The sequence below is a fragment of the Halichoeres trimaculatus genome, unplaced genomic scaffold, assembly GCF_033239565.1.
Source record: "Halichoeres trimaculatus isolate MK-OKI-2021-1 unplaced genomic scaffold, fHalTri1.1 fHalTri1_scaffold_24, whole genome shotgun sequence".
NCBI lineage: Eukaryota > Metazoa > Chordata > Actinopteri > Labriformes > Labridae > Halichoeres > Halichoeres trimaculatus.
In genome coordinates, this window is record NW_027437202.1 from 3,038,798 (window position 1) to 3,050,546 (window position 11,749).

Below are 11,749 nucleotides of genomic sequence, written 5' to 3' on the forward strand. Positions count from 1 at the left end.
CAAAAATGTTAATGAAAATTAAAGCTTTATGCAAGTGATGATGGGTATTTAGTTCCACCAAATTTAAATGTAAGGTTCCATTTAATGCCAATGTCTTTAATCATTAACACCCTCTGTAAAAAAAATGAAAAAAATAAAAACAATTACTTAAAATAATACATTTTTAAAGTTTCAAACAGCCACTGCAAAAGAGTCAAAGAGCCGCAGGTTACACACCCTTGCTCTAAATACTGCTTCGACACAATAACACCAGACCAAATGAGCTGGCATCCCAGCGTCCTCCATCCAGACGCCCAGAGATGCATCACTCGTAAACAACTCTAATGTTTCAGGTCGTTAACCGCTCCTCTGCGTGCACGCACTCGCACACACACGCACTCGCACACACACGTACACACACACACCTGTGAGGGGGAACTTGACTCTTCCTACTGGCTCCTGTTTCCTCTTTATTGACTCAGCTGGAAAACAAAGAGATCATCTTTCTGTCTGCTCTGTCTGTGACCGTCTGCTGCCTCTCTGTCTGAAACAGAACAGAAGTACCATCATTAATACATGCATGGTAATTTCTGCTCTTAGCAGCACACAGCTTCAGCTACCTTAAAGTGCACAGCATGAGAAACTGCTGCATTAATCGCAGCGGCACTAAAAGGATTAAATCAAAGAAACAGGAGAAGCTCTTCTTATTAAATTACCCTGAAATGTCCCTGCGGTCTCAGTCTGCGCGGATCCAGGTCTTCTCAAAGGCTCAGCTGCTTCAGCTCTTTCTCACATGAGGAAAATGTGACAAAAGAGACATTTACACAACTTTTAAAGCATCATGACATAAAATGAATTCTGTGTTGCACTAACCTCACTTGATTAGCTTCCTCAGTGTCAGCTCAACACAAAATGACGCATCAACATTCAATCGCAACACATTTCAGGTTAACTCCACCCATAACAAACAGGATAAAAATAAAAAAAATCCAATTGAAATGTTTTATTTTTCTTCAAGAACAAAATATAAACCCCGCCTCCAACAACCCTTTTATATAATAAGCCACTGTAACTCTTCAAATATTTACAAAAGATAGAAAATAAAACAAATAAATAGAACCTGCTGCGGCTGCTGCTCATGATAACCTGGTGCCGTTAACCCTGTCGAGCTTATCCGATTTGATATCTGAAACATTCAACCTAAGAGAGAAACCACATCACTGCTATGGTTTGAAAACAGATTACACTCATTAAAAAAATTAAAGAAATCAGAGTGCTGGCTCCTCTGGGGACGACAGGTGGAGTCCGGCAACTTAAAAGAAGGGAACTGGCACGTTTTGTGGTTGTTATTGCTAAAAGAAAGACAGCTATGAAAACAAGTGAAGCTGTTTCATGATTCCCTACAGCGATAAATACAAAGGAGCAGCTTTAAATGTAAAAATCTGAGGAGAAAGAAAAGTCAAAGAATCATGTCTGTCTTGCAAATCAAACAGTCTGTCGTAATAGTCAAAAGAAGGTTGGTGCACGCTGACCTCTACTGGTTACTCATGGTTAGGACAAGCACAAACCTTATCGACCCCTTAGGGGACTTTGAAGAAATACAATTAGAGTTTAAACAAGAATTATACAGAAAACTTCCCAATGAAGACTTTGATACAGCATTTTCACAACTTTCAAAGTTTACACTCAGTCTTTGTGAAGTTTATCCTTACAGAGTAAAACTGTCTGCGTTATTTAAGTCCAAGCACAAAGAAATCTCAAGAGAAAAACAGTGCAAAAAGCAAACGATGGCGTCATATGGCTTACTGATGTGAACATAACAATCCTAGATAAGCGGGAGCAGCCTTTGTAGTCTTCTTCACAGCTTTCGAGAGTCCAGTCTTTTAAAGCCACAATCTCCAAGTGAAGTGGCGTGAAACAGCACAGCGGTTCCAGAGCAGGCACTTCAGTACTACGGTTTGGTTCGGTTTGTTCTTCACGGATCGTGAGGATCGCGTGTTCCCAAGCCGCTCCCAGGCCCTAACAGTTTCAGGCACGTAAGCCTTTGCAATTCTGTCTCGCCACAGCCATGAAAGAGGTGATCTGAGAGATCCAAAGATCGGTCTCTGAATCCTGCAGAGGATGTTCAACTGTTTCCTGGAATGGAATAAAGCAGGACAGAAAACATGGGTTAGAACTCCACACAAGGAAACAAATGTGTAGAAAAATTAGCGTGCCGTGGTAAGGACTCACCTTCGTCGTCAGAGTCGAATCCAAACAGTTCTGAGCAGTTCTTCAGCTGAACGTGCCTCTGCAGCTCCTCCACGTTGCCAAACGTAGCGAAGCAGCTAGCGCACCGTTGTCTCTGCGCAGCCGCCAGCGCTTTCACCAGCTCCGGAGGGGGACTTCTGGTTGGCGGCAGGAGCGTCTCCTTCCTTCGTTTGGGCATCGTGATGTACTTCTCGTCCAGGTAGACCTCAGGGGGAGCGCGCGTGTACGGCCTCTTCCCGTACTCTGCAAGGTTCTGCTTGAACTCTGCGGCTTTGGCGGCTTCCTGTCTGTTCTGTGATAAAGCAGAGTATCCACGTATCTCTGCAGAGACTTGTGGCGCTTCAGTGGAGGTATTCCCCTCTGCTTTTACCTCAACCGCTGGCTGGACTTTGGGTTTTAACACTTTAAGCTTCTTAGATGTTGATGTAACACTTGGATCTTTGCTCTTCTTCTTTACAATCTTGGTGCCTGCTTCCCTCGTCTTTTTCACTTTGTTTGGGTCCACGTTCTTCAACGTCTTCTTATTCGTAACCAGCTGTGTCTTCTCTTCGTCAGCAGCAGGGGCAGAGGTCTCATGTGAGATGCTAACAGAGGGGGTGGAGGTTACATCTGATGCTCCTCCTCCTTGTGTGCAGGTGCCTGCTTCTTCAGCATCCTCCCTCTTCCTTTTCGCTTTGTTTGGATCCACATTCTTCAGCTCCTTCTCATTCGTCACCAGCTGTGTCTTCTCTTTGTCAGCAGCAGTGGAAGAAGTCTCATTTGAGCTGCTAACAGAGGAAGTACATGTTTCATTTGATGCTCCTTCTTTTGGTTGATTTTCCACTTTAACAGAGACGGATCCTTCAGGTTTTGGCTTGGGTTTCTTTTTGAGAGCTGGTGTTTTCCTCTCATCCTTCTTCAACCGTCTTCCTTTCACTGCTTCTTTGTCACTCTTCTTCTCAGGATCTTTGAGCTTCTTGTGTTTCCTAACCAGGTCAGATGTTGCAGTGGGAGTTTTCTTCTCTTCCTTTTCTTTTTCTTCACTAACGTGCGTTTCCTCTGCTGATCCTGGAGCTGCTTTTGCTGACTCAGCGGGGACTGAAGTAACAGAGCTGTTTTGAGACGGTTGTGTCTTTACTTCCTCTTCAGCTGGACTGTCTTTGACCTCGACTTGCATGTCACCGGATTTTGAGTCTTGCTCTTTTTGAGACAATTCTTCCTCTGATACTTCTGTCTTGGCTTTAACATCTCCTTTCTTGTTAGTGTCTGATTTTGTAGACCCTGAAGCTGGACTTGGACTCTGGTTCTGACTGACAGCAGAGCTCTTTTTCACTTTCTTCATTTTGACAGCAGGCGACCTTTGTGTCTTGGTGTTGGATTGATTTAATCTGTTTTTAAGGTGGATCCCTTTTTGTTTGACATAATTTATCTTGATGTGCTTGCTTGTTGACATCTTAGGCTTTGATTGGTCTGTAGGTTTCACATCCTGGCTCTCTGCTGCTCTCACGGTACTCCTAAGCCGATCACCGTTCCTCCCATTCTTCTCTCCCTCAGCTTCTTTTTCTGAAGCAGTTGATTTATTCTCATCAGGGACCTCTTCCTTTGACTTGGGAGGGCGCCCTCTTCTTTTAGGACCGTTCGTGTTTGCTTTGATTTGCTTGCTCTTCACTTTGTGCCTCACTTTGATGTTGTGTTTGAACCGCGATGATGCTCTCTGAGTGTTAAGAGAAGTCGCTTTTTTCAGCATGTGCCTCAATCTCAGATTAGGGCCGGAGGGATGTTCACATTTGTCCTTGTTGGAGAGGTTCTTCAGCACCTGTGGCTCATGGGACTCGCTGCTCTCTTTCACTTCCTGTTTGGACCAAGATGCCTGTACCCTGGTGCGCAGAGAAGGCCTGCCACGTTTTCTTAACTTACACTTAAGAGTATTTTGTCGTCTCAGTTTATGAGCAGCTTTAACACTCACAGTCTTATTTACCGTGGAGGCAGCAGTTGGATCTTTTGGCTTGTCATCTGGTTGCCTCTTCCCAGCTTGCGTCTCATTGTTTTTCTCCCCTGTTGGCTCATTGGAGTCCAATTTAGAAGAACTGGAACCGTAGTGCTCTCTTTCGTGAAGGTTCAGCGCCCACAGACAAATAAAGAGTTGAGAGCAGCCCGGGAGGCAGCACGCTGCCTGCAGCGGCTCGTGTCTCCTGGCGTGGCGTCTCATTTCTATTCCAGTTTTGAACCTGATGGTGCAGCCCTGATGAGGACAAGGATACCGAGGTGTGAGTCTGTGCCTCTCCACGTGGTGCAGAAAGTGTTCGAAACTCCACAAAACCCTCATGCAGCAGCTACACTTTCCATTTCCCACGCGGAAAGCCAGCTCCAAAGGTTTCACTTCGCCGTAGTGATCCTCCAGGGCGTGGTACAGGAGGGCGACGCGGTTCTTTGTCAGGTCTGTAAACCAAGCACATCCCTCGACAGGACAGCAGGTTTTCTCCCGCAGCTTGGACTCTTTCTCCTTCTCTTGTTTGTATTTTGCTCTCTTTGTTTTGGCTCCAGAAGAACGGCTCATCTCTTGGTCTCCCTGAGGTGAAGTCGCAGAATTCGTGTCCACGCCTTTCTGTATCTCGGCCCCATCGCGTACTCTCTCTTGAGAGACTTCCTGCCTCAAAGGCTGCACCTCACTGCCAGAGTTCTGTATGATCTTTCTCGGTCTCCCGAGCTTCTTCTTTTGTACGATATGACCGTTCACCTTGTGTGCAGGAGTCTTACTACAAACAGGCTTCTCCTCTTTGACAGGTAGACTCTCTTCTGGCTTGTGACTGGATCTTAACCTTTTGGACCCAGGTGGTGGTGAAGTCGTAGCACCTTTTGACTCAGAGCACACTGAGGATTTTCGCGGTCTCCCTCTGCTGCGCCGCTCAGGAGAAGCATTTGTGGTTTTCGCTTTGGAAGAGGTCTTAGACTTGGACATATCTTTGGATACAGACTGGTCTCTTGTGTTTTTATCAGACACGTCTTTGAGTCTCTTGAGTTTCTCGATATGATCCGACAGGTGCATCATGGCCAGGAGGTCGTCTTTAAAAATCATCCTGCAGAACATGCACTCGTCTCTTCGATAGTGGAACATGGCGTGTGCCACGACGCGGCTTCCCTTGAACGCTTTGTGGCAGAATGTGCAACTAAACTCCAACCTGGATTCCTCAGTTTCTACAGCGTCAACGTCCTCGGTTAGTTCCTCATCGATATCCCCTTGCACGACACGGACTTCACATGGCTTAAGTTCTTTTACAGGGCCGCTAGAGGTGGTGGAAACTTTTGGTTTGGCTCCAGATTTGGATCCCTTTGAGGCCCTGACCTCTGGAGCCGGTGCTTTCTGGTTCTCTAGGTCTTGCGCAATCGCCTCTGGTGGGACTTCAGTAACCATTTCCGTCACTAACGTCAGAGCAGATAAGTCATTCATACTGTTTCTAGTAGAAGCTTTGTTTGGTGGCGTGACTAACTCCTCAGGATATGGGTCCGATTTAAGCTCTTTTGATAGTTTTGGTGAATTATTTGCAGCATCCGTATCGGAAAGGCCATTTGTGAGACTTGCAAGCGGCTCTTGAGCGCGTGCTTTGGCTTTGACAGGATGTTTGTCAGTTTCAGCCTGCTCTTCCTTCTTCTTCAAAACATCTTCCGACTGTGGCGAGACCCCATCGGCAGCTCTTTCTCCCCCGCATTCATCTTCAATTTCAATATCTTTTCTGTCTCCCGTTAATGTCTGTGAAACCTCAGAGGAAGCTGTGGTTTCTGAAGTTTCTCTAACCTTGTGACATTTAGAGATCTTATCTAAGCCTTGGGACTGGCTGTCTTTGGCAGCTGTTAGGGTTTGCGATGCGATCGTGACTTTCATCTCCACAGTAGACCCTTCGCAGAGCTCTCTTGCGGAACTGATGGTTTTACCTTGCAGGAACTTATCCAACATTGGAGCTTCTGTCGCTTCAGAGTCCGCTGACGCCTTATCTTTCATCTCGACAGCTGCCCTTCCAGAAAGCTCTCTCCCTGAAGACGTCTTTCGTAACACTGGTTTTGCAGTTTGAGCTTGAGGGGTTTTCTCTGAAGTTTCTTTCACTTTTGTCCGAGTGACAATCCCCACTTTTGTCTCGGCTGAAGATTTCTCCAAAAGCCTTCCCTGTGGATCTTTAGGAGGGCTTCCTTGCACTGAGGAGCGTGTGATTGTTGACACTGAGCCTTGTGTGTTCGAGACATTGCCTTTCCCTTTCTGCCGCCGAGCGTAACAGTGCAACTGTTGGATGAACATGGCTGGATCCCGCGATCTGAGAACCACCTCTTTGCCCGGGACGGGCTTCGAGGTTTGCTGCTCTTCGGGAAGTTTCACCGTCGGTTTGTAAAGAAGCACTTGAGGAAGGCCTCGGTGTCTGTTACAAGTTTCCTCGTTAAACGTTCCCATCAGTTCATTATCCGGCAGAGAGAGCTCCAGGATGACCTGCGGAGGACTGGCTGCTTTGACTCCGTCCAGACTTATTCCCTTCTGGTGTTTGCTGCTGTTGTTTTCCTTGGCTGTTAAATGCGAGTTCGTGGAAGCTTTGTGTTTTGCATTGTTCTTCATTTGCGCAACTTCACTCCTCTTGATGACGGACGACTGGTGATGCTTTTGATGTTTTAACCCGTGCCGCCTCATCCTGGAACGAGCGTTATTCTCTTCGAGACTCCCCGAGTCTTCCAGGAGCCACCTCGGTGTTCTTATCCTGCGTTTCGGCGGGTTCTTCTCCGAGAGTCGTGTCGTTCGCCTCACTTCTCTGTTGTCTTGTAGTCTGTCTAGCTGCCAGAATGAACGCCGCAGAGGTTTAGAGGTTGCGCCGATCAGATGTCTCGACCCTTGGTTGGCTTTCTTCTTTCCAGTGTGATTGCTGTTAAGACGCGTTCTGCCCATTTTTAATCTCTTGGATGCGGGGTCACTGTCTTCTTTATGATGCCGCTTCTTGTGCGACGCCTTAGGCGCCTCTTTCTGACACATGGGGGTACTGGAATCTTTGGTGCAGTATTTAAGGATCCATTTGTCCTCCATGATTTCTTCCAGAGCAGCGCTGACCACCTTCTCGCTCATGAGCTTCAAACAGTTGGTCCGCAGGGTGATGAGGTTCCAAAACTCAGGGTCGAAATACAGATCCTTCTTCAAAACCTATGGACGGACAGAAAGGAACACGTTACCATACAACAACCAATGGATCCTAGATGCTAACGCTATTGTTTGACTGGTGCTCTACCTGCAGGGTTTCGAATCGCACGTGGTTCCTGATGGGGCTGGAGTCGACGTGGTACTCCTGATCGGGATGCATGTAAAGAAGGTAGACCATCTTGTAGGCCTCGACGGAGCGTTCCAAGAAGAAGACGAGGAGAGCGCAAGCCCTGCACACCTCCAGGTCATTGGGGAGCAAACCAGCGATGGTTTTGTAGATCAGGGACTTGGTGATGACGTCACAGGGGAGGCAAGACTCGAGGGCGTTGGCACAGAGCTCCACGCAGAACTGGACTCCATCTTCACCCAGCTGGCGAAAGAAAATAATATGAGCCTGTCAAGACTGGATTCAGGACCAAGAGAAACCTGCAGCGGGCTGATTAGACTCTTACCTCTTGGAGTATGGCTCTAATGAAAGGGAAGATTGAGTTGACGTTGGTGGCGGACAGCATCAGCTGATGACTCTCTTCGAGTAAAGCTTGCTTTGATGTCTTTAGCTGGCTGTGGAGCTTGCTCCACACCAAGACGAGATCACTGTAAGGACAGAAAGAGGAAGACTTGGTCTTAACTCTCCATGAAATATAGATAAATAAAAATATTCTTCAGTTGGTGTAAAAAGAAAAATCCATTACCACAGATAAAACATGTCTCCCCTGCGAAGCTGCTGGGAGAGGAAAGCTCTGCAGAGAGCCAAGAGAAAATCATCTTTCTCCTCACACTCCAAACTACAGATTATGTGAATTGCATCTTTGCCGTTTAGGTCAGCGACCTGAAGAGACAGGAAAACAGGAGCCAGAGGGTTCACATGTGTTATAAATAATCAGATCTGACTGGAGAGAAAATTTGCACTGTTCTGCTAAATCATGAGCAAGTAGTTATCCCAGAGTACACCCACCTCTCTGTGTAGGCGGTCATGCTGTGAAGTTTTGAGAAGCCACGTGAGGTAGACCTGGAGGAAGAACAAGTGTTGCCCTGCTGCTGGATGCCGAGAACAACACTTGGCCAGGGCCACGGCCTCGCTGACCCGCCGCTCACAGGATAAGAGGTAGCGCACCCGTAGCTCGAAGAACACTGGCAGCTCGGAGCTGATGTACCCATCCACTGAGGAGAGAGGACGGAGATACGGTTTGAGGATTCAGGCTGAACAAGTTAAACTCTTATTTTAAAGAAACAGAAAGCACAAACCTTCGTTTTGAGGTAAACTGGACTCGCTGAGGATTGCCTGTAAGACTGAGCTGGCCCAAGGCCCGCCGCCCTGAACCAAACGCTCCACCTGAAGTAAGTGAACATTCTGGTGCCTTCCGAGGACCAAATGACATTCCTGGAGAGTGGAATCACAAAATAGTTTCTTAAAATACCACAATTACAACCCCCTTGATGAGTTCAAATGGAATCTCTAACACCTCTCTCTTCTTACCTGGAATGTAACAGTGAAGTGTTTCAGCGGCTCCTCGTGGAAGTCCTTCTGGTCAAAGAACAGCAGCAGCTCGAAAACACTCCTGTGGAGAGATCACAACAGTTTGGCTTCAAACCTGTACCTTTCATCCGAGTTTTATTAAGATTCAGACTCCAAATGGGGATTTGTAAATATCCAGTTGGTTAAAGGGGAAGCTGAGGGAAGCCCTGAGGGAGCGGGGTCAAAGCTGGCGGCAGGCCAGGCCTCTTTTTGGCTCACAGAGGGAGCAGCGTGAGCCAACAAACCAGATCATCTTCCAGTTTTATCAACATTGGCACCAGCTGTTGTCAAATATAAAGACCGCTCCAGAGGTGTGCGACACATAAGTAAAACTACATTTTGCTTACTGTGTGTGAATATTCTGAGACTTTTCTGTATCACGTTGATTTAAAACGTTCTGTGTACGGAGACTAAAAACACGAGACTGATAAAAGATGTTTTCTTTCCTTTTCCTCATAAATATCCCGTGGGTGTGTGATGTTTCCTGCTTTATGAGGGATTTTAAAACAAGCCCATTGTGCTAAGTCAGCTCGCCTGGGAGCAATAAATGGCTTGATTCACTCGTTTACAATCAAACCAGTGTTTCAGTCTACTCTCTTTTTGGTAGTACATCGTAGATTAAGAAAGCAGGAATAAAACTTGTTCCACACGCCAAGTCTGATTTCATTCATTATGAGTGTGGAACTTTTTGTGTGATTATGCAATTCCAGCATTACAGCTGAAAATAGCATAGAGTATGTAATGGAAAGGCGCAGTCTTTGATTTTAAGCAGGGAGTCAAATTTACGGCGAGTGCTGAGTACTTACAAAGCCAGACTGCTGAGTGTGTGGAGCACGTGATCACAGTTTGGGGTGAAGAAGCAGGCGGCTCGAGAGAAGTAGATGAGAGAGAGCTCGAGGATCCTGAGCTGAGGCAGCGGCACCTGCCAGTGAGAGGCGTGCTCCTCCACCAGCTGGACAGAGAAAAGACAAAACAAATGGAAGTTACGGACAATAATGAGAGCTATTTATAGATTGCATCAGTGTTCGTGTTATTATTTAGCCAATACCAACCAATCAGAGCTGCAGCAACAATAACACATTAGTGGCTATTTGGATAACATGACATTTTCATCCCCAGCATCTACTACAGTTAACTGACACTGTCCTGTGACATAACATGTCTACTACATTGCCCTCTTGTTAGTCGAGATAGCACCACTCTTCACCACCATTGGAATCCTGTGAATGTTGAGTGTCAACAATGGCCCTTTAGGGATAATTAACTCATAGAGGGGCTCTTCCTGGGGATGGTTCATATAAAGAAAAACCTTTCATCTAATATAGCATAGGTAGCACAGATAACATAGAGTATTACTCAGCTTCCTTCCTTCCTACTTACTCCATTCTGATTGGTCAAAAACTCCTCAACAGTGGTGACTAATTCTGAATAACGAAGGGAAACCTGACTGCATAACATGCTTAGATACATGTCCTGCTCTTTATAGTTTCATTATTTTATTAGAATTTGCATTCACACCACATATTCATACCACAAAAACAGCATCACAAACACGGCTTATACAGTGTATACGAATGAATAGCTAGTAGGTTGGGAGAGTGATGGGAAAACAGTATATCTAGTTCATATTTCCACCAGTTATGTGTTGTTAATAGTGTTACCTTATGAGGTATTAATTATAATGGACGTACAGAGTTTTAATCCTCTGTTATTCTTGAATTTGTGTGTTGACAACATAGATTTCGTTCGACTGCAATGTTGCTACAACACTGCCATGTCCTACTCATGAAGGGTTGTGACAGGTCATCAAACCATACCAGAAGTTGGATTTTATGTTCAGTGTTTTAATGATGAACGTATTCGACAAAATTGAGCGTTAAATTCTAGATAGACCCACATTAGTTCAGCTCTTTGCTTGTGAAACGTTTTTTATTGTGTTGCCAACGCACACAAAGTTGTCCGGTCGATAGTTTTGGTAAACATTCACCGTGCTAGCAGCGCTAACTTGATTAGCACAGTTAGCTCACTAGCAATGCAGTGGGGTGTCAGTCTCGAGATATGACGGAGCAAGTGACTTGTACGCTTCGATAATGTCGCTCAAATCTGAGCCCGGTTAGTATAATGGGATATTCAGGAGGCGTTGTGGGGATGTTTTTGCTCGGGAGTCGACTACGACTTGTTAGCTCCGAGCTAACCAAGCTAAAAGCTAATGCTAGTGGTGTAGCGGCCACTTCTGGGGGAGGGGAGTCGGCTAACATTACCGCTGTTATCTTCGACAACAAGCCTCGAGCCAACTTTAGCTTCGGTCCCTTACCTTGCAAAAGTCAGAGCAGAACGGTCTGCTATCAATTCGGAGTTCATCATTCGAGTATCGGCAAAATAAAGTCTGTAATTGTTCCTCGAGCCCCTCTAACTCGTACACACTGCCCTCCTCCGCCATACTGCCCGTCTAGCCTCGCTCGTAGCTGCATCTACAACACATACATCGCTAACATCAACGACTCAAGCCGACGCTTCTGATTGGATACTGTAAAGAGGGGCGCTCCCTTTCCAGTACGGCGTACACCGTTACATGGAGTCTGAGCGCTGTAATTAAGGCAAACCGCTGCTAATGAAGCCCCGCCAGTACGGCATTAAGAGCCGGTCATTACATGCGCCACAAACCACATGGCAGACACAAACATAGCGCCTTAATGAAGGCTGATATTTGGAAAAGTGATATATATAGCTTTTAGAACCGCTGTAACCATTAAATATTAACTAAATGACACTGTTTACTTACAAAACTAACAATTTTAATAATTTTCATCACATTTTAAAAGCTAATTAAAAGTTTTAATTGGCAAATATCTGTATTA

The 11,749-nt window shown here is 45.9% G+C and overlaps 1 protein-coding gene across 2 annotated transcripts; it reads right to left on the reverse strand.

Annotated features, from left to right (window-relative positions):
* Window positions 1-415: 415 nt before the first annotated feature.
* Window positions 416-11,372, reverse strand: LOC141786030 (uncharacterized). Of its 2 annotated transcripts, XR_012597603.1 has the most exons (11): window positions 11,206-11,372; window positions 9,698-9,843; window positions 8,853-8,934; window positions 8,621-8,756; window positions 8,331-8,536; window positions 8,068-8,204; window positions 7,828-7,969; window positions 7,464-7,745; window positions 2,212-7,378; window positions 696-2,115; window positions 478-523 (listed from the first exon to the last, which is right to left on the reverse strand). XR_012597603.1 is itself a non-coding variant. In XM_074664727.1 (10 exons), the coding sequence occupies exons 1-10, from the start codon at window positions 11,329-11,331 to the stop codon at window positions 2,105-2,107; spliced, it is 6,435 nt and encodes a 2,144-aa protein (XP_074520828.1). In that variant the 5' UTR covers window positions 11,332-11,372; the 3' UTR covers window positions 416-2,104. The 2 variants fall into 2 exon arrangements, 1 of the variants encoding a protein (XP_074520828.1); XM_074664727.1 differs by having other exon boundaries at window positions 416-2,115.
* Between the last annotated feature and the right edge of the window lie 377 nt (window positions 11,373-11,749).

Excerpts from the sequence above, each read along its gene's own strand:
- LOC141786030 (XM_074664727.1), bottom strand. The coding sequence starts at position 11,331 with ATGGCGGAGGAGGGCAGTGTGTACGAGTTAGAGGGGCTCGAGGAACAA. Across the intron at positions 9,844-11,205 it reads TCTGCTCTGACTTTTGCAAG|CTGGTGGAGGAGCACGCCTC; the intron begins GTAAGGGACCGA and ends TTCTCTGTCCAG. Across the intron at positions 7,970-8,067 it reads GGAGACATGTTTTATCTGTG|TGATCTCGTCTTGGTGTGGA; the intron begins GTAATGGATTTT and ends CTGTCCTTACAG.